This window comes from Natator depressus, chromosome 6 (genome assembly GCF_965152275.1).
Source record: "Natator depressus isolate rNatDep1 chromosome 6, rNatDep2.hap1, whole genome shotgun sequence".
NCBI lineage: Eukaryota > Metazoa > Chordata > Testudines > Cheloniidae > Natator > Natator depressus.
Window position 1 is genome coordinate 7,133,374 of NC_134239.1, and position 26,180 is coordinate 7,159,553.

Below are 26,180 nucleotides of genomic sequence, written 5' to 3' on the forward strand. Positions count from 1 at the left end.
GGTGACCCCTCACCACCTCCAACCCAAGCAAGCCGGGCTGGGAATGGGGGTGAGGCGTGTTAGAGCTGGTCATAGAAGACTTGATTCCACAAAACATTCTCCAGCCAGCCCGCATCTGTGCATATGTTTGGAAATATTCAGCCAGTGTGATACGGAACCAACTGGTAGCCTGTGCATTATTCACTAAGTATCTGACATCAGTGTTCAGTACTCGGGCTTTGTGACTGGTTACATTAACACACTAGGGTTACGTCTACACTACAGCCAGGATCAATGCTCCAAGATCGATGCACTGGCGGTTGATTTAGCGGGTCTAGTGAAGACCTACCAAATCGATCGCAGATCGCTCTCCAGTTGACCCCCCCCCCCCGGTAACTCTACCCTGATGAGAAGAGTAAGGTAAGTTGATGGGAGAGTGTCTCCCGTCGACGCCCCGTGGTGTAGACCCCGCAGTAATGCGGCCTAAGGTACATCGACTCCAACGATGTTATTCACGTAGCTGGAGTTGCATACCTTAGATCGACTTACTGCCGTAGTGTAGACCTACCCTAATACGATACACTCCCTTTTCCTTCCATGGATCCCAAAGCTCTTTACTAAGCCAGGTCAGTATCATTATCCCCATTTACAGATGGGAAACTGAGGCACACAGAAAGATGGAGGGAACAGAACCAGTGAATCCTGACTCCCAGGACTCTACTCTAGCCACTGTACCAACCACTGCAGTCTCTGCAGCACAGTGACCCTTAGTGCTGTGATGGGGCATTGGAGTCAGCAGGAGAGAGCACCCCCCCCATACTGAGCCCCCCACATTGCTCCCTGCAGCACAGACCCCCTTGCACCACATTAGAACATTGGGGTCAGCACTGAGTCAGAGAGGAGAGTGCTTTGCCCACATCCCTGCAGCCCAGCGCTCTTGAGTTCCATGTTCACTTCCATAATTTTACTTACCTTGGGTGTTACTGTTATCTCCGATGGACTGGACACAATGCAGCAAGAGCCAAAGCGCAAGGGTTTAGAGGTGAAATGAGACTTAGACACAAACCATGACCGGCACTTCTCTTCATAGACCTCAACTGCCTGTGAATCATAAGGACAGTCGTGTCTGGGAGATACAAAAAGAAAATACTACAGCAATCCCTCAGCCAGAGCTGTCAGGGTCTCAATTCCCATTCTCCTCCTACACAGCAGCCTTGGAGAGAAGGGTCTTTGTTAAAAAGGAAAGGAGAAAATCTGTCTGGGTTTAAGACCAGGACTGTGATCTGGGGAGAGTGTTCATGATTTTCATGTTGACAATAAGGTACTGTAATTTGTAGCAATCAATTTAATATGACAGATTTTGCCCTCTTTTATAAATTGACTGCAAACAGACTGATTTACTCAGACTTGTTGTTTGAAATTATTTCCTATTACTCATCTAAGTTACTGAACCTGTTTATTTCTAGCTTGTCTTGATGCTTAAGTCTGTAGATGTCTCAGAGAACAAGCCATGGTGGTTATAGTTTTTGATTTTAGTTATCTGAGAATTACCAGAGCACAGAACTTGTGACCAGAACAGAGCATAACTCACTCTCTGATACTTTGTGTGAAAAGTAGGAGATAATTTCCCCAGTGGAATATCAACCTCTTGAGAGTAAAATTACTTGCATGAAGAACATGGAGACAACCAGTCTCCAGTAATGTTTCACTATGCTCTCCTTGGCCAGTTATCTTTCAACAACTGATTGCCCTGTTGTGAGATATTCCTTATTATATGATGACAAGTGAATGCAGATCACACCAATTGTACACTATGGTTGGTTCTCAGTTACTGTAGAAAGGTCCCTCTGAACCCAGCATTGAACCCTGCCCCTGCCTCAGTTTCCCCAGGTGTGCCCCCAGTTTCCCTCTCTCCAACAGTTGGCAGCTGGCATCCAATGCGTTATGTCACTGAGATGACTTAACCCTCCAGATGGTTCCAAGGTTTAAACTAAAGAATTGAAACAACACACAAATCTTCCTCCCCAGTCTCACCCCAGGAACAGCCCTTCTTCTGAGGGTCTGTCGTCTCCCAATATTCATCCAGCCCATCTGGGCTCAGCTTCTAGCCCTCCTGGTCTCTCCTCAGTCCCTTCATCTTCCTCTTGTTCATACAGGTAGCTGGTCCCCTGCACAGGGTGGCGACACAGGGGGAACCCAAACCCAAACCCTCCCACCCCTGTGACTTCCCAGCTCTCAGAACCCTAAACAACCAGATGTCTGCCCCATAATCTAGACTGCCTGGCTTCTTCCTAGTGCCTCTTCCTACACACTGCCAGCCCTTGAGCTGTGGATGAAGCCATGGTCCCAAGTCTACTCTCCCTGTAGTCTCCATGATCTGCTTCCTCTTTGCCCAAAGACTGCATGTATCCCCCTTAACAGGCCTGATTGGGTCACATGACCCTGTCTAGTGACTCTTCCCTTAATTCCATTCACCTGGGGAGGTGGGCCCCAGACCTTGTTAATGGCCAGTTCACCCTATGAGAGTTGTGATAAGCTGTGGGCTCTGTCTGTACAACTTATGAATTCCAGTTGATATTATGGAGCTATTCTGAAATGTTACTGTGGAAAACTGTGGCAGCATGAATGCCACCCTGTATGTGGACCCACCATGGGCTTGCAGGGCTGGGTCAGATCCTCCTAGAACAGGTACTTAAGGACAATGATAATGACTGCACAAAAGTTATGTGAAAGAGCAACTTCATGCCAAGAGAAAAGATACTTCCTCCTCTGTCTGAGGGGGCAGTTTTTGAAGCAGCAGAAAGTTACCAAGAAACAGAACAAAGAAAAGCAGGTGTTGGAAGGAGGCATATAAGCTAGGGAGACCCACAGGAACCTTTGGGAAGGAAAGAGGAAGGTCATGTGAGCTGAGGAAGAAGCCTTGATGAGAGAGAAGCAACCCAGAATGGAGCAGCTGCAAGACCTGTCTGTTTTCCTGAGCCCAGATGTTCTCCCAAGGGAAGGGTGAGCTAGTGAGGGGCATTGCAGCAAAGATGTTTATTATTTTCTATATGGTCTGTGCTCTCTTGTGCTTTGTATGATTAAGTAAAAGAGCAATAATGAGTTAGTCTCTGGGCAAAGTGTCTTGTGTGTGTTCTGTGCTTCACAACAGCCCCGTTGTCCCTGAGAGAGTTAAACTGTAACAGGGTAAGTGTGTGTTCCCATAAGGCTCACACTATAGATTACCTTGACCCGTGAGCCATCATCAGGTATCAGGTAGAGGTGGAGGGTTAGATTAACTCTCTTTTGTGCCTGGTAGAGCAGTACAATGGAATGGATCTGAGTTCGCTGATCAGAATTCTCCCTCCTCCAAAACACTCCAATTAGAGAGAAGCTGGGGTTCTCCAGCACGGCATGGAACGACCTCACCTGCGTTGGGTTCTCCAGGGTCATCCCTTCATCGATGAAATGGGCAATCTGCATCCGGGAATTGTTGGCATCTGTCAGTGGGTCACAAAGCAAACGAGGCTCCGTTAGCCTGTCCTCATTCTCTTACTGTCAGAGAGGCAGTTTGTCCACCTGAGTTCTGGAAACACCCATCCCTGTAGCTCTGTGGGTGGCTTGGATTCTGCATTGACCTTCACAAGGTCCCTCTGGCACCTTCCCTCCACTGCTTGCCCTGACCCCCCAACTCCCAAGGACATCTCAGCCCACTGCTCACCTGATTGTGTATTAACTCCCGGATATCTCCTGATCCTGGAAATGGGAGCAGAGTCCTATAAAATCTACACTCCTGGGGCATAACCAAATCTCACAGTCCAGTCATTCTTTGTAAATTACTTTGAGAGGTGAAAGAGCTGGATGAAAGGGCCTGTGTTAGCAGCACACAGCAGAGTAGGCGGTGTTAAGCTAAGGTTTCCTTATAATGGGAAATGTAAGATCCTCTTTACAATTGCTTATAATTTTGAAAAACTTTAACCATTTGGACTGAAGTTTCCCATGCCGGGTCCCTGCCTCAGATGGATGACTCTTTTTGTTTTGTTTTCTTAATTTCAGCAAAAATGGTTCAGCCATTTCCAAGAATAAGATTAAGGAAAAATTACATTGTTTTGCCAGTGTTAAAAATATTCTTATTGTTCGTGAAGCTCAAACACCTCCATGAATAGCAGCAGGGGCTTGAAATTTGGCAGGGGGTTGCATATGTGCCAGGATTGTGCTTTATGCTGTTCCTGTGAAAATCCACCCAAGTTTGGCCGAGTTTGCATCTCACCTTGTACATGTTCACTAGAAACTTGTTAGAGTGTGCCAGCTAAACCCCGATGAGTCATAGAATCATAGGACTGGAAGGGACTTTGAGAGATCATCTAGTTCAGTCCCCCTGCACTCATGGCAGGACTAAGTATTATCTAGACCATTCCTGACAGGTGTTTGTCCAACCTGCTCTTAAAAATCTCCAATGATGGAGATTCCACAACCTCCCTAGGCAAGTTATTCCAGTGCTTAATCACCCTGACAGGTAGGAAGTTTTTCCTGATGTCCAGCCTAAACCTTCCTTGCTACAATTTAAGCCCTTTGCTTCTTGTCCTATCATCAGAGGTTAAGAACAACAATTCTTCTCCCTCCTCCTTGTAACAACCTTTTATGTATTTGAAAACTGTTATCACATCTCCTCTCAGTTGTATCTTTTCCAGACTAAACAAACCCAGTTCTTTCAATCTTCCCTCATAGGTCATGTTTTCTAGGCCTTTAATCATTTTTGTTGCTTTTTTCTGGACTTTCTCCAATTTGCTCACATCTTTCCTGAAATCTGATGTCCAGAACTGGACACAATACTCCAGTTGAGGCCTAATCAGTGCTGAGTAGAGCAGAAGAATTACTTCTAGTGTCTTGCTTACAACACTCCTGCTAATACATCCCAGAATGTTAACTTTTTTTCCAAGAGTGTCAGACTGTTGACTCATATTTAGCTTGTGGTCCACTATGACCCCTAGATCCCTTTCTGCAGAATTCCTTCCTAGGCAGTCATTTCCCTTTCTGTATGTGTGCATCTGATTGTTCCTTCCTAAATGGAGTACTTTGCATTTGTCCTTATTGAATTTCATCCTATTTACCTCCGACCATTTCTCCAGTTTGTCCAGATCATTTTGAATTTTAATCCTATCCTCCAAAGCACTTGCAACCCCTCAAGCTTGGTATCATCCGCAAACTTTATAAGTGTACTCTCTATGCCATCAACTAAATCATTGATGAAGATATCGAACAGAACCAGACCGAGAACTCATCCCTGCAGGATCCCACTCATTATGCCCTTCTGCACTGGGCAGGCTCCAACCTTGGACTGCAGGTGCTGAGCTGTGCTCTCCCTGCAGCTGATCCTCTCAACAGGCAAGGACGACTGTGTCACCAGAACTGAGAGCAGGGAGTCTGTCTCTCTTGTGCTATCAATGCCCCCTTGTGGGCATCCAGGCACCACAGAGGAGGAGGCCTTCTGAGTGGAAATCAAAGGGGCAAAAGCCAGAGCTGTGGGAGAGGCAGAGAGAGAAGGATGGGATGGGGAGCCTGAGGGTGGGCCACAGGGACTGGGAACAGGTAGTGGAGGAGAGGGGGATCAGATCTGGGAGGCAGTTGGAAAAGACTAGGTCTGGCTAGGCAAGGAAACTGAAACTGGGATAAGTAGTTGGAGGGGGGTGGAGAGACAGGACTCGAACAGGGACGGGGGCAGAAAGGTCTGTGACCAGAAGCCAACCCTCACCTCCAGAGCCTGGGATGTAATCCTATATGCCCAATTCTCAACATCCTTTGGCTGTCAGCAAATCATTGTGATACCCATGGGATAAGTGTGTGTCCCCATCCCCTTCTAGTGTCTGATCCACATAGAAGATGACAACTTACTATTGCTAATAGTTGTAGTAAGATGAGGCCCTGAAATATAAACCCTTATATCAGAGGCCCGGTATGAGGCCTAAGGCCTGAACTAAAGTAATGGTCAAGACTTTGTTAACATAAAGCAAAGTTAAGCTGTGAGCCAGAGGCAGGCCCGGCTCACAGAAGCTGGCAAGGAAAGGGCTGATACTGCAAAAAGATACATACCTAAAAGCAGTGATGAGTTGCCAAAATCTTAACAACGGGTTCCCTCCTCACCCCACGAGGGGCTCGTTGCCCACCCCTGCTCCCGGGACTCCTGCCCCATCCAACCCCCCCGTGTTCCTTGACTCCCCCCCTCAGGACCCCTGCCTCATCCACCCCCCTCCCCTGTCCCCTGACTGCCCCCAGAACTGGGCAGGAGGGTCTCATGGGTCACCGTAGTGGGTGCCCACCCCACCCCTAAGAGCCAGAGGCACCTGCCAGGGGGCGATGTGGGGAGTCCCGGCAGTGCTCACCTGGGGCAGCTCCCAGGAAGCATCCAGCAGGTCCCTCTGGCTCCTAGGGGCGGGGTAGCGTAGCTGGGGGGGGTGCAGGGGGAGCGGCCGCTCCCGCCACTGATCACATCAAAAGTGGCACCTTAGGCGCCGACTCCATGGGTGCTCCGGGGCTGGAGCCCCCACGGGGAAAAATTGGTAGGTGCAGAGCTTCTCCCCGCCCCGCGCCCAGCCCCAGCTCACCTCACCTCCGCTCCACCTCCTCCCCTGAACGCACCGCCCCGCTCTGCTTCTCCGCGCCCCGGCTTCCCGCGAATCAGCTGTTCGGTGGGAAGCCGGGGAGGACTGAGAAGCAGGCCGCGGCTTCCCGCTCAGGCCGAGGGTGGCGGAGATGAGCTGGGGCGGGGAGCGGTTCCCCTACGCATCCCCACCCCCCTGGGTTATCTGCTGCGCCGCGGGCAGCCCTCCTCATGCCCCCGCCCCCCGTCCGAGCTCACCTCCGCCTCCCTGGGCCTGAGCAGGAAGCCGCCACTTGCTTCTCAGCCCTCCCCAGCTTCCCGCGTGAACAGCTGATTCGTGGGAAGCCTGGGGGATGGAGAAGCAGAGCGAGGCGGCGCGTTCAGGGGAGGAGGAGGAGGAGGTGGAGCGGAAGTGAGGTGAGCTGGGGCCGGGGGCGGGGTGGGGAGCTGCCGGTGGGTGCTCTGCACCCACCAAATTTTCCCCTTGGGTGCTCCAGGGCTGGATCACCCGTGGAGTCGGCGCCTAAGGCGCGGAACAACCAGTTTTAAAAGGGCTTCTAAATTTAACAACCGGTTCTAGCGAACCGGTGCGAACCGGCTCCAGCTCACCACTGCCTAAAAGGTACTGGACACTAGATATCAGAACATCCCGGTACGAACACATTCCACAGAGATAACACGGAACAGGCAGACCCATCCTAAAGACAGGGTCAGAAGGACAATATGATGGATAGAGTTGTTTTGTTCAAACCAACATGTACAAGGTGAGAGGCGGCACCTTGCTACGTAAAGGGGTTGCACCTCAATACGTCTGGAGTGATGTGTAACTTGTTTGTATCTGTGTATAAGAATGCATCCCTGGGGAGGTGTCTTTGTCCGGCCTGGGCGGGAGTGGAAAGTCCCGCCACTGACTGAGCTGTGTCCACTGTTAGGGAGCACATAGGGACTAGCAACAAACTGTAGATATATAATCTGGGGAGTTAGAGACTGTGTTTCTCTTCAACAATAAACCTGGCCAGCATGCCTTCGTACCTTACTGGAGTCTGTGGTCATTGGGGGTTCTCTCGGGGTCTGCTGTGCCAGCAATCTGCAGAGCCAGGGCAGCACACAGAGGGAACACATGCATGCATGCAGCTGACTGATATCAACATCAAGCAAGAGCAGAGCACCTACCGGTGGCATCTCACAACAGTTAGTCACAGAGGGGGCTGAATTAAGATTGCATAGGCAGACTTAATTCCAGCTTTTCCTAACTTTTGAATGCTCGACTTTGCAACCTTAACATTCTTTTAACATGTCGTTATATTAATAGCTGTGATTATTATGTTCTTTAAGGGTGTGATTATGACTCCTTGGCACTATTCACTGGGCCACTGTGCTTTAAGGTTACAATCAAGATTACCCTTATTGTTAATACTATTACAATGGTGATTAAAATCACACTGTTGAGTCTGATTCCAACCGTACCTCTGAGACACAGGAAGTGCGGGAGGTGAACAGCTGCCACAGCATCAGTCGGTTCCACTCTGATGTCAAACAAAGGGCCGGCCACCATCCATTGCTCCTCCTGCGATTCAGCCAGATGCTGCCTCCAGGAGCTGTATCCATATTGGATGGTCACTGCTGCCCTCACCTTGAACTCCAGTTCAGTTTCAGGGCAATGGAACCAGCCTGCCCTAGAGAAATGAACCCTGCATATCCGGGGGTGACAAGAGGAGGGGAGAGCAGGATTAGACAATGCTAGATATAACCAGACCAGCTTTTGGTCTAACTTGTAACAGGTAGTACCACTTCCATTTATCATGATCTTTTCTCTCTCTCTCTCTCTCTCTATATATATATATAAAATGAGGAGGAAGATGGGGGAAGTTAGTAAAACCCCTTTTCCCTTCTCTAGAACCTAGGATCCAAGGACTCCAAAGTGTTTTACAGTTGTTAATAAATTTATCATTGTAAATCCCACTAGGAGATAAGTATGTAACGTTTTACAGAGGGGGAAGTTGAGGAATACAGGGGGGGGGTTGGTTGCTACCAAGGGCACACAGACAATCAGTGGCAGAGCCTGGGACAGAACCCAGGACTTCTGTCCCTCTGCTGTCACCACCATTCCCCCCTATTGCTAAGGCTAGAACCCAGGAGTCCTGATTCCCAGTCCCCCTGCTCCGACCTACTAGACCCCTGTTCTCAGTCATTAATAGATTTCAGAGGTTCCTCATGTAACATAAGTCTCTCATCCCCACCCTGGCAATGTCTGTGGGGGTACAGCCCTGTGTTATGAGCTGGCAAAATGTCCTAAAGTGTTTTCTCCAATAAAATATACGGGTCATCTCCAGTGAAGGAGCCAGTTTGATCTACACCACACTTAATAGTGCTTTACTCTGTTTATTGTACATTGTATATTGAGCCTGTCCCTATGGGACACTGTGACCTCTGTGATAGGGTCTGACCTGCGCTACCAGATGCAGACAGCTGCAGAGGGGATGAAACCAAACTCCCAGCCCCAGCTCTCACCTGTACATTTCCTGGTTCCTATCTAAGTCCTGAATAATCTCTGGTTTTATTTCTTCTGGAAGATCCTAAAACACAGGAATAGGCATTAACTCAGCCCCATTGGGGATTTCCCACAGGATTATAGTGGACTGTCAAGATTGCTCTAGCTAAGGTTTACACCAGCTTTCTGTTTAAGCTTAACTCTTCTAGATCCACTAAAATCTGCATGGTTATGCAGATTGCTTTGAAATTTAGTGTGGCTTGTTGGGGTGATAGCTTAGGTTAGTGATCCAATTGACCATGAGTTCCTAAGATACAGGCCCCTAAAAAATGGTTTGCTTAAAGCTCATGAATTCTATCCATGTATTTCCCCCCACAGATAAGGCTCAAACCAAGGCCGGGATCATTACACGAGGGTCTCAGTCACTTGAGAGTTACCCACAGAGTGACTGTCACCCAGTAGCTCATATGGGAGTGGGACAGAGTGCTGGGAGTTCACAGGTGAGCTTGTGCTCTGATCACTCTGACACCAATTAGTCCCACTGGAGAAGGCAGACTGGGGTAATGGACACTACTTATCTAATCAGTTGTGATTGCTAAAGAGCCAATTAGCCCATCACCAATTGGTCTCACTCTTCCCACAACTCAACACATGTAAATAGCGCTGGAAGAACAAAGCTGTTGAACTAGGGAAGTGCTGGTGCCATGCAGGAAAGAAGGAAGCCCGCTTGTGTATGAAACCTTGGTGGATTGTTGATACTATCTCACAGGGTGAGACACTGCTTGATTCAAATCCTATCTAGTATATTAGGCTTAGATTGCATTTTTGTTTGTGTACTAGATCATCTACTTTAATCTGTTTGCTATTACTTATAATCACTTAAAATCTTCCTGTAGTTTATCAATCTAATCTAATCATCTATCTAATCTATAAATTTTACGTAAAACAGTGTGGTTTGAGTGTAGTGTTTGGGGGAAAATCTCATTTCAGGAACAAAACTTGGTGCACGTCCACTTTCCTTTGTACAAGTGGTGGAGTAGGTAACACCTTATATACTGGTCAGGCTTTTGACCAGGACAGGACAGCTCCAGCATCCTAGGCTAGGGAACTAGAGGTATTTTGGCTGGAGCCCCTCTATTGTTGGCTCATGCAGTGGCTGGCCAGAGCATTAATTAATGCAACTGGGTGTGGCCCCTGCTTGTGGCTGTTTGCAAAGCCCTCCAGGCTTCCCTCACACAGGTTCTCACAGTGTGAGAGGGAGCCCAGGCTGGTAAGAAAGAGGGCTTAGCAATACCCCAGTTCCAGGTTGCATCCTGGGTGAAGCCTGTCACACTCTCAGGTTGTATCAGCCCCTCTTCTTGCCCCCTCCCTATAAGCAGGGATATGGAGGGCCCTGTCCCTCTGTGGGTGACAGAGTGAGTGGGCGAAGGAGTCCAGTTGGTGGGGGAGATGAACTGGGTGGGCCTGAGGTACAGCTGGGAAGCTTGGCTGAAATGTGTGTGGTGGGGGGGGGAGTGGGCAAGCTCAGACTACATAAAAAAAGGTAGTGTATGGCCCTAGAACGAGCTGCTGCTTGTGATGTGTTCACACAGCAGCACAGGTCAGGAGACAGTGAGAAGCAACTTCTTACATGTTAATGGCTTCTAGAGTGCAACTAACATCTTGATGGGATGGGAAGAGTGAGCTGGCAATAGTGGTGGGACTACAAATTGTGGAGAATGGTTGTGCAGAGACTGGAAAAGGAGACATGCCCAGTCTCCCCATTCAGCTGCTTAAAGTTACTGTAACAACCATGGAATAAAACTGTCTAGGTTTCGTACTCAGACCATGGCTGAGATTTCTCTCACCGACCCTGTTAGCAACTGCACATTGCAAATATTTCACAGCATGGCCTTTATCCCCATTCCAGTATAACAAAATGGTATGGTGGGGGGAAGAAGCACTGAGGAATCACAGAGCAACTGTGTGGCCTCCTCATGGAGAGACCCCTGGACTGAAACTATTCCTAGCTCTGCCACTGGCCTGCTGGATGACTTTGGCAAATCTTTGCATCTCTGTGCCTCAGTTTCCCATCTGTGCAATGGGGATATGGGAGTAGAGTTCATGGAGATCTATTGATGAAAAGTACTGTATAAAAGCTAGGTCTTTTTTGTTATTACCTGCCCCTGTATCAATGGCAAACCTAGGCAGGCTGCACAACTGTCTAAATGATCACTGACTCCTACAACGTTTCTATTTTCATTTTTTTTTAAAGTAGGTAATTCACTAAAAAAAGTGTACAATAATGCAGTGCGTAAATTGCCTGGTGGTATCTCATGCTCTCCCAGAATGCTGAGTTCAGCAAAACTCAAGCCTCTGCAAAACAGAAATATAGAGTTAAGGTAATGTGATGGACTCAGACCAGAAGGCTTTAAAAGAGTAGTCCTGTTGGAATCCAGGAAGTGGGTCAGTGGAAGCCCGTCCACTGCTAAAGGACCTCCCCCCAGACCCAGGGGAGGATCCACAAGGTCTGGGATAACAAATAATTACGGGGGACAATTAAGGAGATAACAGGAACGGGAGTGAGGTCAGGGAGTAAGTAGTGGAAGGCAAATATATCAGCCTCAGTCTATTGGGATCCTGGAGATGGGCAGGCGGAGCCCTCCCACTACTAAAGGACCTCCCCCAGCCTAAGGGGAGGATCCATAAGGTCCAGGATCTCAATTAAGTACGGGGGACAACTAAAGATATAACAGGGATGGGAGTGAGGTCACAGGGCTAAACAAAGGGAACCAGACGGGGACACCAAGCAGAGAACCCCAGACAGTGCCCACTGCTCCTCGAAGGCATCAAGGCAGCCAGCGGATGCCGCCCAGAGGAACTGTTCCCACATGCATGAGACCACGGAGGAGCAGAAGTAGGCCCCACAGTCACAGAGAACCCCCTCGTCTACCATCCTCTTCCTGGTGGTGTAAATGGCTACTTTGATAAGTGCCAGGAGGAGGTTGACGAGGAGGTCTCGCGACTTAGTGGGGCCACAGATAGGGTGTGCAAAGATGAACAAGTGTGGGGAGAAGTGCAGCCAGAACGTCAGCAGGAGGTTCTGGAGGAGCCAGAATAGGGGCTGCAACCTGGCACACTCCAGGTACACGTGTGCCAGGGTCTCTCTTATGCTGCAGAAGGGGCAGGTCCCTGTTCCCTGGGTAGCCAAACAAAGACTACTCCAGGCCAATCAAGTCACCTGACACCAATTAAACCAGTTATTGTCATTGGACTAATGCAGGCACCTGACTCCAATTAACCAACAAAGGGTCAGTTAAGGCTGTTTGGCTAATGAAGACAGCTGGAACTAATCAAGGTCCCACTCATAGTGCTTAAAAGCTCTCCTTCCAGTTCCCTCAAGGAAGCCCAGGTGAAAGGAGCTGGAGGAGAGGAAGCATTGCTGAAGCCTGAGGTAAGGGTGAAGCTGGGAAAAGGGGATCACGGGGAAGTGGGCCAGGGAATCAAAGCAGCATCAGTGGTGAAGGGGAAGCCACAAGCAGCTGCTACTATTAGGGTCCCTGGGCTGGAACCCAGAGTAGAGGGTGGGCCCAGGTCCACCTTTTTCCCCCCCATGCTCTACGGAGATCCCCTTGAGAGGGGAAGCAGACTTTGGTCCAACCAGGAGGCGGAACTGCGCCTACTGAGCTCTAAGGAGCAACAGAGACTGTGGGTATTCCACCTTCCCACCTCCCATACTGGCCTGTGATTAAAATAGCTCAATAAGCTGTGACCTTTGCCACTATACTTAGAAAGGCAGGTCACACTGAAGGCCTTAGCGAGCTTCTGAGGCCACTGAATCTGCCTGGGGTGCAGGACCCACCAATACAGGCTCGGAGCTTTGTCACAACAAATACATACGCAACCTTAACTCTGACATGCTGGAGCTGGCATTAGCCACTAGCAATTATCTGCATGCACTCCAGCTGCATTCACTGTTAGGTGTAGCTGTATTGAATGGTGGCGATGTTAGCCGGAGCAGCTTGGTGTGACTGATATGAGGAGATGTGGGTCTGAGCCCCTGGTGTGTGCTCAATGGAAAGAGGTGCATGTGTAACTAGAAGCTATATCACTGGCAGGACACGGGTCTTCTTGCCATGGGGATTGTCAGCAGTGAGGTGGGATATGAGAGCAGTCGGTGTTAAATGAAGGGTAAGTGAAAGCAGAGCGATAGATGGAATCCTGAGAGTAAGCGATGTAACAGACGGAGTGAAGGAATTGTAAAATTGAACAAATGAGGGGTTGTTTCTGGGGAGCAGGCTCAGTGTTTGAGTGTTGAGCAGGTGCTTGCAGCTCCTGTTGAATCCAGCTGTGACAGCTGGGTGGTGGGCAGCCAGACCTAGTGGTCAGAGCTACAGTCACAAGACAGGAGGCATGAGCCAGCTGTCTCAGGATACCAAGAGATCAGAAGCAGGAGACAAACTGGAGGTCAGAAATCATAAGCCAGCTATGAAGAGTCAAGCTGGATCTGGCTGCCAGGAAATCAAGGCGCACATTCCAGAGTGGAGCCCACTCATTCAGACAGCTTTTTGTTCCTGCTGCTGGCTGAAATAGGGCCACTGGGCCAGTCTGCAGCTTTGGGACACTGCTAATCTCGGATCTCGGGGGCAGAGCCTCACGCTGGAGCTGAGCTTCATGGGTCCTAGGTAAGCCAACATCAGTAGGCTGTCAGGTGGAGGGTTGGAGGGTGGCTGCTCCCCTGTAGACCTGGGTCATGACAAGACCTGTAGGTCATGACAAGATCTTACCAAAAACAAATTCTACCTTGACAAAGAGAGGGTGTTTGCCTCAGTGCTATATATGTGATGTGCGCTATCAGTAAAGGCAGAATGCAAGTATGGGCATACTGGGACAGTGTCCAAAAAGGGTGGAGTTAACGTTGTGGGGGCATGTACCTTGAGGCTGTATTTTCTGGTTTTTAGACGCTTGAATTTTGCTGAATTTGGCGTGCTGAAAGGGCATGAAATACCTCTGGGAAACCTTGATTCTGTGTTCATATAGTTTTTTTGGTCATTGAATCGCTCTGGTGAGGAAGAAACCTGGGCAGCTGTGGGCAAGTTCTCAGCTGGGGGTTCTTTCCATGGCCTGGGACCCTGGCAGCATGGCTGGCAGAGAGAACCAGTGATCACCTGGGGCATTTCCCGGGTGACCGAGATGCCCCAGGTCTGAAGAGACAGGGAGAAGTTTCTCAGTGGTATAGTTGAGAGAGACAAATTTCAAGAGAGACCAATTGACCAACAGACAAACAGGGTGGGGGATGGGGAGAGAAAGAGAGACCGCAAGCCCCACCTCCTCCTCTCTGGCACACCAGTTACATTTGTGCTGACCCCTGAGGCAGGCCGTGGGACTCTGATTCCGACCGGTCTCACCTGTGGCAGAGAGAGGGGTAAATGTCCTTTCATGTGTCACATTCTTGCAGCACCAGATAACAAGCCCCCTCCATCCCTGAATCAGAGTGATGGGACCTGGGCGTTTCCATTGACAAACTGCCCTGCAGACGGGTCTGTTCTGTGTGTCTGCCCAACTCCAAAGCTTCTGCTGTGTAGGAAGCGCTGGGCTCATGCGGCCTGTGGGAAGGGCTGTCCACTGGGGGAGAGGTGGAGTGGGGCAGGGCAGATGAGGTCAGGGAGGGGGATCATGGTGTGGAGAGGAGAGGGAAGGATGTGGGTTGGGGGAGTGATGGGAGGGAGCGCCCAGAGCGATCCTGCAGGCACTGGAGATTAAACCTCATGCAGGTGACTGGGTGGGGCAGTGGCAGGCTCTGATCAGGGGATGGTCAGAGATTCAGGCCAAGGGGACTGTTTGGTTTCTCTCTGCTCCACCATGAGCGAGGCCCATCAAACCACCCCCTCTCCACCTCCCAGTGAACCTCACTCACCTGCAGCTCCTGCCACAGAACCAGTGGAAGTCAAGAGGGTCTGTTGGCAGATGATCCCTGGGGAGGGATGAATTATTAACATACTGTCATCTTATCCCCAGCCTTTCCATGTCAATTGCTTTCAAGGAATAAACAAGCAGCCACCTCTGGGGTGGGACACAGCAGCTGGCTAACAGCTGTACAAATAGGAGCTTGGGACAGGAAGTGAAAGTACAGCATGAATCAACAGGACTTTGCGGCTACCTGCTTGTACAGCATTTTGATTGTCAGGAAGAAAGAGCAAATAGGGGCCCCACTGGTCCTGTGAGGACAAAAGCACCTTTGGCTGCAATGGGCCAGTGTGTATGGTAGATAAAGAGAAACAGAGCTATATTCTGTTCTACCCACTTCCTGCTGCCTTTATACCTGCAGCAGAACTGGAGTTGGAGTCAGTCTCTTCACCGGTGAATCCTGAAAAGAAAAATGGAAACTGACAAAATTCCAAAAAATCTGAGCCAGATTCTGATCTGCGTGGCCCTGGTGTAAATGCAGAGTAGCACACTGATGACAGTGTGATACAATTCTGGAATGACTCCAAATGGACTAACCCCAGGGTCACTGAGATCAGAACCTGGCCCTAAGTCTGTTGACCTTAGTGGGGTCATCAAGATATCCCCAAACCACCTCAGCTCTGCACTCATACAGGAGGAGGTGAATAGCTTGAAAGAAGTCAGAGGTAGTGAAATCCAGGACACTGCCCATGCCTAATCCAGGCTGAGGAAAAGGAATCCAGTCCCAGCACCATGTGGCACCTTCCTTAGGGAAAAGTCCAGAAGGACTTTAGAATATTAGCCCAAGCCCCTGAAGCAACAGTGTTGTGACACCCAGCCCTGGAACTGTTTTTTGTCCAACCCTGCAGTGAATTTCCACTGGGGCATGTTCCAGCCCACTGGGTGATCACTCACCTGATGCTGATACCAGTTCTTTAATGGAAATTTGATCATGAGGAGCTTCCATGTGACTTTCATGTCCTATGGATGAGGGAAAGAGCAATGTAGCATTTTTCCTCAGTAGATCTCATAGCACTTTACAAAGGAAGCTGGTGTTTTTTTCAAACTGGGATTGATGTCTGGATCTCAGTGAGATCTACAACACAAGTCAGGTTTAACATTTTTGCTTCAGTCATTTCGAATTCAGCCAGTCAAAAAACAGGAGAATAAAATTGCAAAATTAGTTCAATTTTCCTCCAGCTTCTTCATTAAAATTCCAAATTGTTAGAATCTGACACATTTCCACCAGCCTTATAGTGACCGATCTCTGATTGGGCACCTGTAGGTGCTTTCACAATTCTTATCGTAATAACTTGGTTTAAAAAAAAATTAAAAAGTTGAAAAAAGAGGTTTTTTTCTTGACCCTTTTTTTGCTAGTCTATACGTTTTTTAAAAAAAAATTTCCGACAATTTCTCTCATTAAAATTGTGAGTAAATTTGAAATAAAAATTTTGAAATCTGAAAAATACTGACCAAGCTCTAGTTTGAGACTTACCTACACAAACACTTAGTTCACAGCAAGCCAGGGTGTAAATCTACCCCACACTGAGCGTCATTCTGGACCCTGCTGCTGCACACTAGGGAACTTTTTGTGCATGACAGCAGGGTTCACATGGACACGTAGCACACTGTAGGCTAGTGCGGGGTAAATCTTAACAGCTTGCTGCAAACTGAGTGGTCATGTCGACAAGACCCTAGTGTTAGCCAAGCAAACATGTCCTTTCTATAACAAAGTGAGGGACTGTGAGTGATGGATGGGCCTCTCTTGTGAGTTACAATTATCAGAGATGGATGAGGGGCGGGCAGCAAGAACAGATGGGTCCATGAGCGTGAAGGAGTGAGAAAATGTGAAGAAGGGAGGAGGGATGTAACAGCGAAGGAAAAGGAGCATGGGGGCGCAGAGAGAGTGACCTCAGCAGTAGGGGGCAAGACTGTGATGGGAGGATGGGGTGGGGCAAACAGCCAATTGGCCGGGAGAATAAGATTAGCAGCAGGGGGTGGGGTGGACGGTGATTGGCTGGGAAGGAAAGGCAAACAGCCAGTCAGAGGAGAGGAAAGAACATTCAGGATTTAAATTGTAGCAGGCAGATTCTGCTGACCTCCAGGCATTGGGGAGAGCTGGCCTGGGGATGGGGCAAAATGGCTGGGGATGCATGTGGGGCATCTATTCCTGTGTCCAGAGTGGGGCGCCCAGCTGGGCCTCACCCCCTCCAGCCACTTCCAGGGCAAGAGGGGGAAACTGGGTCCTAGATGGAGATCCCCAGAGCCCACATAGTTGGAGGAACCAGATGCCCTAGGACTGAGGCTGTCCTTAGGGAACCACAATCTGTCCCAGGGCCCCCCACTGGCTCTCCCCAGCAACTGATCAGTGCCTTTGGTAAAGCTCAGACAAAGTCCCTTCCAGTCCTCAAGACCTGGCTAAAGAGACAGGAGCTCACCACCAGAGAAGCCATGATGCTGATGCCCAGTCATGAACCTTAGTAAGAAGTGCGTATGCAGAGGAAAGGGGGGAGGATGAGGCACTGAAATCTCTGGTGTGGTGTTCAGTTCACCAGCTTGCCCAGCGAATTGGCTGTCCTCACTCAGGAACATAGTGTGAGCCTTGAAGGAGTGAAACTCAGGGACCTGGTGCTTCATGGAGCCTAGAGAGGAAATGAGAGAAAGCAAGTCACCCACAGTCCAGAGCCCCCATGGGCTGGATCTCCTCATAGCCCATTGCGAGTGACCGCTGCTGAGCTCTCCACGGGGCAGTGGGGAAATGGGATCCTGCCCCCTTTGTCATGGATTCACCCATGGACACAGTCAATAGATACACAGCCCTGGGGAGCTAGGATGAGAACTGGATCTGACTAATGGGCCCATCTAGCCTGGGATCCCACCTGCTGCCTGCCACCCCAGATCAGACTCATGGGCCCATCTAGCCCAGTATCTGTTCCCCCCCACCCCCGCCATACACACACTTGCTTTTGACCTAGTTCTGAAATGCATCCATGTCTGGGATGGGAGGTGGCAGCTGGCTAACAGCCACACAGCAACACGGCACAAAAAGGAATTGGGGCAGGGGGTGAAAGCCAAGTGTGACTTGACCAGTTTTTGAGGCTCGGCACAACCCTCATCACTTCTAGCAAACTGCAGTTGTCACGAATAAAGAGCAAATACAGTGGCCCCATTGGTACGTTGAGGGAAGAAGCACCTTTGGCTGCAATGGGCCAATACACATGTTAAAGGGCTTGTCTAAATGCCCAGTTGGTGCCTGGCAAATGAGTATAAATCTACAGCACACTAGCCTGCAACTCTCCAACTCAGAGGTTCCCAAACTTTTTTTTGCTGAGCCCCTCTGGAGATTCGTCTTGCTTGCAAACCTTCCCCACCCCCACCTTTTTCTAAGGGGCCAGGCAAGTGGGGTGCCCTGTACCCACAAGGGGTGCCTGGTACTTGCTGGGGGAAGGTACTTACAGTGTTGCACTGGAGGAAGGCAACTGGACCCTGCAGTGGTAGGGTAGTCTTGGCTGTCTACACTCAGCTCCCTGACTGTCCCCGCAGCTGCCTCTGTGTGCATGGGAAACAAACAGCTGAGCTGAAAGGCCAGGGTCAGGAGGGTAGCAGACAGCTGCTGAACAGTTCCCTGCTGAGCCCAGCCCTTAAGTGCAGCCCCATTCACTTGTCCTGTGCAGGCTCTTTCCAGCAGAGGATAGGGCTCTGTGCCCTGGAGCTGTGGTGAAGGGCTGAGGTGGGCAAAGGGCTCTGGTTGCAGGACAGTCACTAGTCCCATGGACAGCTTTCCACTTGCAGAGTCCCTGGTGGCCTCCCCAATAGAGGGGGTGGCTGCTGTAACTGCTAGGGGTGGGCCAATACAGTGCTCCACAGTTTGAAAATCCCTGCCCTGAGGAAAGAGACTTTTTAAAAATAAATTGCAATTCCTGATTTTAGTGCTCCACTGGCTAGTGGGCGGAGTGCAGGGCCATGGCTCCACCTCCTCCCTGCCTCTTAAAAGCCCTGACAGGGTGATTTGTCCCCCAGAGTCACACAGAGAGCTGCCCCTTTGCTCCCTGGAGTGCTGGGGCTGTACCCGTCCCCCGTCCTTGCACAGGGCACACAAGGGACAAGGCTCCTTTGTGTGTCCGGCCCCCCGTCCGTTTTCCCCCTCCACACACACAACAAGCAGGGACAGGACACAATCTAGGTCTTCATAACAAAACATCCCTCTGGTGCCTTTCACCCAGAGCAATCCCCAAGCACTTTCCAAGCTCTAGAGATGAGGATCACCTACCCTGCACTGAAATGCAGCTGCCTCTGGGGTGCATGAAAAACATTTACCATCACTGCACAAATTTAAAGCACAGAATGAAGGCAGCAGTTTTGGGCAGTTGGGAGCTAGGGCGGGACTCTAGATTGCGTCACTCGCTGGATCAGAAGGGCACAGAGCAGTGGTGTCGAACACAGAATCGTAGAATCAGAGAATATTTGGGTTGGAAGAGACCTCAGGAGGTCATCTAGTCCAACCCCCTGCTCAAAGCAGGACCAACCCCAACTAAGTCATCCCAGCCAGGACTTTGTCAAGCCTGACCTTAAAAACCTCTAAGGAAGGAGATTCCACCGCCTCCCTAGGTAACCCATTCCAGTGCTTCACTACCTTCCTAGTGAAATAGTGTTTCCTAATATCAAACCTAGACCTCCCCCACTGCAACTTGAGACCACCGCTCCTTGTTCTGTCATCTGCCATCACTGAGAACAGCTGAGGTCCATCCTCTTTGGAATTCCCCTTCAGGTAGCTGAAGGCTGCTATCAAATCCCCCCTCATTCTTCTCTTCTGCAGACTAAATAACCGCAGTTCCTTCAGCCTCTCCTCGTAAGTCATGTGCCCCAGCCCCCTAATCATTTTCTTTGCCCTCCACTGGACTCTCCAATTTGTCCACATCCCTTCTGTTGTGCGGAGACCAAAACTGGACGCAATACTCCAGGTGTGGCCTCACCAGTGCTGAATAGAGGGGAATAATCCCTTCCCTCACTCTGCTGGCAATGCTCCTACTAATACCTTTCTTAAGACGAATGACCTCTAGTGATGTGGCACCATACACATAGGAAGCAGGATAAATGATTTGCAAAAGGGAAGTAGAGGATGGTGCTCTGGGGACAGGTAGTCTGTCCTCAACCAACACGTGAAAACAATTGTTTAGAAAAGCCATGTCGGTCTAGGTAAACTGGCCTCTGCAGATGGGGAGGGAGGAGTCAGATACCTCTTGTAAATTCTATCCCTCTTTCTCAACAGGTCTTGGGAATGAGGAATAAAAGACGGATATCAATGGATTCCTGAAAGCAAAACTGCTTTCTTTTAGTTGCAGCCATGTAGATATCAAGAGACTTAAGCGTCACTCTCAAATCCTTAAGGCTATGGAGCCTACTGTCCATTTTCTCTGAAGAAAGCAAAGGGCCTTCAAAAGGGAGGTCTTGAATAGTTTGCTCCAACACTGGATGAAGACTGGAGGCCTGCAGCCAAAAACACCACAGCATGGTGATGGCAGCAGAAATGGCCGGAACTGCAAAGTCAGGCACATCTAGATTGGTTGCTGAGCCATTCAGGCAACTAATTTGCCCTCATCCACCACTGTAGTGAATTCTTGTTTCACCTTTTCAAGTAAAAAGAAAAGGAGTACTTGTGGCACCTTGGAAACTAACCAATTTATTTGAGCGTAAGCTTTCGTGAGCTACAGCTCACTTCATCATACACCATGGTCTGTGTGTATAAAAACATCCTCACTGCATTTTCCACTTTTATGCATCCGATGAAGTGAGCTGTAGCTCATGAAAGCTTATGCTCAAATAAATTGGTTAGTCTCTAAGGTGCCACAAGTCCTCCTTTTCTTTTTGCGAATACAGACTAACACGGCTGCTACTCTGAAACCTTGTCAAGTAGTCTCTCTTTGAAATATTATCCACCAGGCTAAAATCCTAATGACCCAGCAGAGCCAGCTGGTTCACAATTCTGAGCTGCAAACCTCCTGTGGAATAAAGCTTCCTTCCAAATAGGCCCAGCTTCTTTGCCTCTTTTCCTTTTGACATTGACACCTAGTGTCTCTGTGTCTCTCTCTCTCTCTCTCTCTCTCTCTCCCTCTCTCTCATTAGCAGCTATGACTATCAAGGAGCCTGGAGGGAGATGGTTATCAAAATGGTCAAAACCATGCAAGGGTATATAGTATCTCCTCTCCACCTTTTTCACTGTATGAGGAAGGGAAGAGGGGGTCTACCAAAGCACGCTAATAGGTAGAGCCTCCTCTGTTTCCAGCTGGGGCAGATCCTGAGAGGGAATTTCCTCTTGTACAATACCAGGCTGGTACTGAGGATGGGCAGAGTGTCCTTGGTGCAGATGCCCCCGAAACCTAGTCAAAGGCATAGTATGAAGGGTGTAGGGACGATCTAGATTGCAGAAGGAAACCCAAAGGGCTCCAGAAAGGCCACTGATATGGCACTGGGACCCAGTTATGCCTGAGCCACTGGTGCTTGTGAATCAGGCAATGTTGAGGCTCCATCCAGGACCATGGTGGGTAGGCAGCCACCGTGGGCTGCTATACATGCCTTGGCTGGACAAAGCCAACCTGAGATGCTGATAAAGGATCAGCTTCCTCTGTCCAAGGAGGGGCAGATCCCGTCTGAGGAGCTACAGTCAGAGCTTTGAGATGGAGGTACAGGTGATATCCTGGTTGGTTTCCCTCTACCGTTCTGAGAGGCACATTAGCTGAAGACTCCGATGGTATTGCATGGCGAGTCAGAGCCGGAGTAGGAGCAATCAATGATGCCTTACACACAGGAAATGGATGGGAGACCGGGACAGCCGGGGAAAGGGCACTGACAGGTTTAACAACTCCCAAGCTACAACAGGCACCTTGGGAGTTGACTGCACCAGGAAAAACTCTTGCTCCTGCAGTGCCGGAAGTTGGGCTGATGAGGATGAGGCAAACACTTCAGACGACAGTCTTGACAGGCCCATCTTAGGCTCTGAAGACAATGACACCCCTTCACTCAAGGACTGTCCCAAGGAGTGCCTCTTCTTCAAGCAAACCTCCATGCCCTTGTTTCGGCCGAGGATCTTGACCTCTGGGCCGAGGATCTTGAGCTCTCTGGTATTCAGTCCTTAGTAATCCTTAGTCCCACCCACATGCAACCTGCAGGGACAGGACACAATCTAATTCTTTATAACAAAACATCCCCCTGGTGCCTTTTATCCAGATCAATGTCCAAGTGCTTTACCAGCTGTAGAGATGAGGATCACATGGCCTGCACCCAGGTAAGGCACAGCTCTCAGGGTGGGAGGGGGAATTTGTGCCCTACATGGGAATCCCCAGAGCCCACATGCCTTGAGGGATCAGATGTTCTCGGAGTAAGGCTGCCCATGGGGAAGCATCATCTGTCCCAGCACCTCCTGCTGGCTCTCCCCAGGCCCACATTGGTGCTGTTGGTTAAACTCAGACAAAGCCCCTGGCATTTCCCAAGGCCTGGCTAGAGACATGGGAGCTCAGCACCATGGGGCCATGATGCTGTTGCCCCCACATAGCTCCCAAATACAGAGGACAATGTGGAGGAAGAGAGAGGAGGGGATAAGGCAGTGGCATCTGTGATGTGTCCTATCCTCCAGTTCGCCCAGTGCCTTGGCTGCCCTTCCTCAGGAATGTAGCTTGGGCCTTGGAAGGATGAAACACGGGGTCCCGGTGCTTCACGGGGCCTAGCTAGAGCAAGCTAAAAAGAGCTCAACCCCGAGGGCCTAGATCCCCCAATCCTATAGGCCAGTGCGAGTGACTCCTGCTAGGCTCTGTGCGGGACAGTGGGGAACAAGACCTTGCTGTGGGAGGGGGGACACTAGAGGGCACTGCCCCATGGGCCCTACCCTCGGATCCCGCCACCTTTGTCATGGATTAACTCAGAGACACTGTTACAAGATACGCGTCCCTGGGGAACTGGGACTAGAACTGGGTAAGACCATCTAGCCTGGGATCCCACCCGCTGCCTGCCACCCCAGATCAGACTCATGGGCCCAACTAGCCCAGTATCTGCTCTCCCCATACAACAACCCAGACCAGAACAATCTGCCACTAGTCAATCAGCGAAAAGGAATGCTACGCCATTGTGTACACTCTAGAAAAGCTACACCCATATGTTTGGGGACAATGTTTCCACCTGCAAACCGACCATGCTGCGCTGAAGTGGCTTCATACCATCAAGGACAATAATAAAAACCTTCTTCAGTGGAGTTTAGCTCTCCAAGATTTTGATTTTGAAATACAACACATTTCAGGAGCTTCTAACAAAGTGGCTGATGCACTCTCCCATGAAAGTTTCCCAGAATCAACTGGTTAAAATCGTCCTTGAAATGTGGAAAATATTGTTAGTTTTTATATAATCAGTAGTATATGTAGAGGTGCATCTGTTTTATTAATTCTGTTTTCTCCTAGAGCTCCAGGACGAAATCACAGCCAGTGTGGAGCAGACTGTCCAGCACCGTCTGATTTGGGGGGCGTGTCATAAACATACAGCTAAGGGTAGCATAAAATCTCTCCTTTACCTGTAACGGGTTAAGAAGCTCAAATAATCTGGTTGGCACCTGACCAAAAGGACCAATAGGGAAAGAAGATGCTTTCAAATCTGTGGGGGAAGGTTTTTGTTTGTGCTCTCTTTGTTGTTCTCTCCGGGACAGAGAGGGACCAGGGCAGGAAAAATACATCTCCTAAAGCCATATCTGAAATAAGCAGCTAAGATCACAAATTGTAAGTAATAGCAAGGAAATGCGTTACGTTATCTTTTGTTTTAGCTTGTGAATTTTCCCTATGCTAAGAGGGAGGTTTATTCCTGTTTTTTGTAACTTTAAAGTTTTGCCGAGAGGGGAATCCTCTGTGTTTTTAAATCTTATTACCCTGTAAAATTACCTTCCATCCTGATTTTACAGAGGAGCTGCTTATACTTTTTCTTTATAATAAAGTTCGGTTTTTAAGAACCTGACTGTTTTTAGTGTCCTACAAACCCCAAGGTCTGGTCTGTGCTCACCTTGTTTACCTATGTGGTTGGTATATTATTCTCAAGCCTCCCGGGAAAGGGGATGAAGGGGCTTGGGGGGATATTTTGGGGAAACAGAAACTCCAAGTGGTCCTTTTCCTAAATCTTTGTCTAACTCACTTGGTGGTGGCAGTGGTACCGTCCAAGGACAAGGAAGAATTTGTGCCTTGGGGAAGTTTTTAACCTAAGCTTGTAGAAATAAGCTCAGGGACTCTTTCATGTGGGACCCCACATCTCTACCCTAGAGTTCAGAGTGGGGAGGGAACCCTGACACATTCACTTGCTTTAAACCTAGTGCTGAAATGCAGCCACTTCTGGGATGGGACGTGGCAGCTGGCAAACAGCCTCACCGAGACACTGCAGAACAAGGAATTGGGGACAGAGAGTGAAAGCCAATCATGAAGTGACTGGACTTTCAGGCTGAGCACACCACTCATTAGTTCTGTGGAACTGCGGTTTCGAATAAAGAGCAAATACAGTGGCCCCATCGGTATAGTGAGGACAGAAGCTGCTGAACAGAGTTCCCTGCTATCCCTGGACCTTGAGCGCAGCCCCATCTGCTTGCCCTGCGCAGGCTCTTTCCAGCAGAGGACAGGGCTCTGTGCCTTGGAGCTGTGGTGAAGGGCTTGATGGAGTCTCGGGCTCTTTTCAGAGTCACTATGGCCAGTGAAGAGTTAAAGCTACTGGGCAATTTATAGCCCACCTGCAGCTCCTGCCCTGGCGCTACCCTGCTGCTTTAAAATCTGTGTGCAGGCCCTGTACCGCAGTGATGACTGAGGTATAAAAACCCAGAGAGCAGAGCTAGTGACCCTGTCGGGAGGGGCTTGGGGTGCAGCCCCCTGGGGGTGCAGGGGGAAGTTATGGCCCATATTTGATTTTACCTTCTAACTCTTCACTGAGGCTTTTGTTTCCTGCCTTCAGCACCGGGTAGGGTCGGTTCTGGTGCCACGTACCACAGCTCCTCATCAGCTCACCTTGCTTCTGCATTTCATGTTGCGTCTTGACCCTATGAAGCACATCTAGGACTGCGTCAACGGAAGAGGTGCGTTGAATCAGCTGCTCCCGGTGCCAATCCACAAAATGTTTCCCTGAGCAGAGAGACATAAAAACACCCCACTGAAACACGGGGTTTGGGTGCCAGGCTCTTTCAGCCTGTTCCTAGTGTTTTTGAGACAGAGCCCTGAGCTGGGGATGGGGCAAAGCTGCCCTGCCCCAGGGGGAGCTCCTGGACAATCTGTGCCTCGAGGTGGAGGGGGGGCTGAATTCCTGAATTCCTGGTCAGCCAGGGCCAGGGTGCACAAAAAGGAATCTGGGACAGGAAGTGAAAGTGAATCATGAATCGACTGCTGTGGAACTGCAGTTGGGAATAAAGAGCAAATACAGTGGCCCATTGGTACGGTGAGAGAAGAAGGACCTTTGGCTCATGTTAAAGGGCTTGTCCAGATTGGCCAGTTAGTGTGTGCAAACAGGCGTAAACCTACAGCACACTAGCCTGCAACTCTCTAACATAGAGGTTCCCAAAATTTTTAAGATGAACCCCTTTCTGGAGATTCATGTCACATGCATGCCCCCCTTTTTCTAAGGGGAGAGGGGTGCCCTGTACCCACAAGGGGTGTCTGGTACCTGCCAGGGGTGGGTACTCACCATGTGGCAGTTGAGGAAGCCTTCTGCTCCCTGCAGTGGTAGGGTGGCCTTGGATGCCTGGACCCAGATCCCTGCCTGTCCCCCCACCCAGCACTCTGTGCATGGGAAACAAACAGGGCTGAGCTGAAAGGCCAGGGTCAGGAGGGGAGCAGACAGCTGCACCCACTGAGTACTGGCCCCTTGTGGAACAGAGTTCCCTTCTGTCCCCGGCCCTTGAGCGCAGCCCCATCTGCTTGCCCTGCGCAGGCTCTTTCCAGCAGAGGACAGGGCTCTGTGCCCTGGATCTCCAGTGAAGGGCCAGGGTCGGCAAGGGGCTCTGGTGGCAGGTCAGTCACTAGTCCTCTGGTGCCGCTTTCCACTTGCAGAGTCCCTGGTGGCCTCCCCAGTAGAGAAGGGTAAGTGCAGCTGCTACGGCAGGGCCAATGCCTGCCCCTCCCCCGTTGGGTTCTCAGGGTGGCCAGCGCTGGACGAGAAGGCTGCCGGGAGCAGAAATAGGGGCGGTAATGGCAGATGTTGACATTA

General features: G+C 49.9%; 1 protein-coding gene across 1 annotated transcript; it reads right to left on the minus strand.

The window, feature by feature from the left end:
• Positions 1 to 2,057: 2,057 nt before the first annotated feature.
• LOC141989309 (uncharacterized) lies at positions 2,058 to 25,001 on the minus strand. The gene is made up of 10 exons (XM_074955787.1): positions 24,896 to 25,001; positions 17,411 to 17,614; positions 15,888 to 15,953; positions 15,349 to 15,393; positions 14,944 to 15,000; positions 14,355 to 14,434; positions 9,068 to 9,132; positions 8,024 to 8,247; positions 3,205 to 3,458; positions 2,058 to 2,147 (listed from the first exon to the last, which is right to left on the minus strand). Exons 1-10 carry the CDS (start codon positions 24,999 to 25,001, stop codon positions 2,058 to 2,060), a joined length of 1,191 nt encoding a protein of 396 aa, XP_074811888.1.
• Positions 25,002 to 26,180: the final 1,179 nt, after the last annotated feature.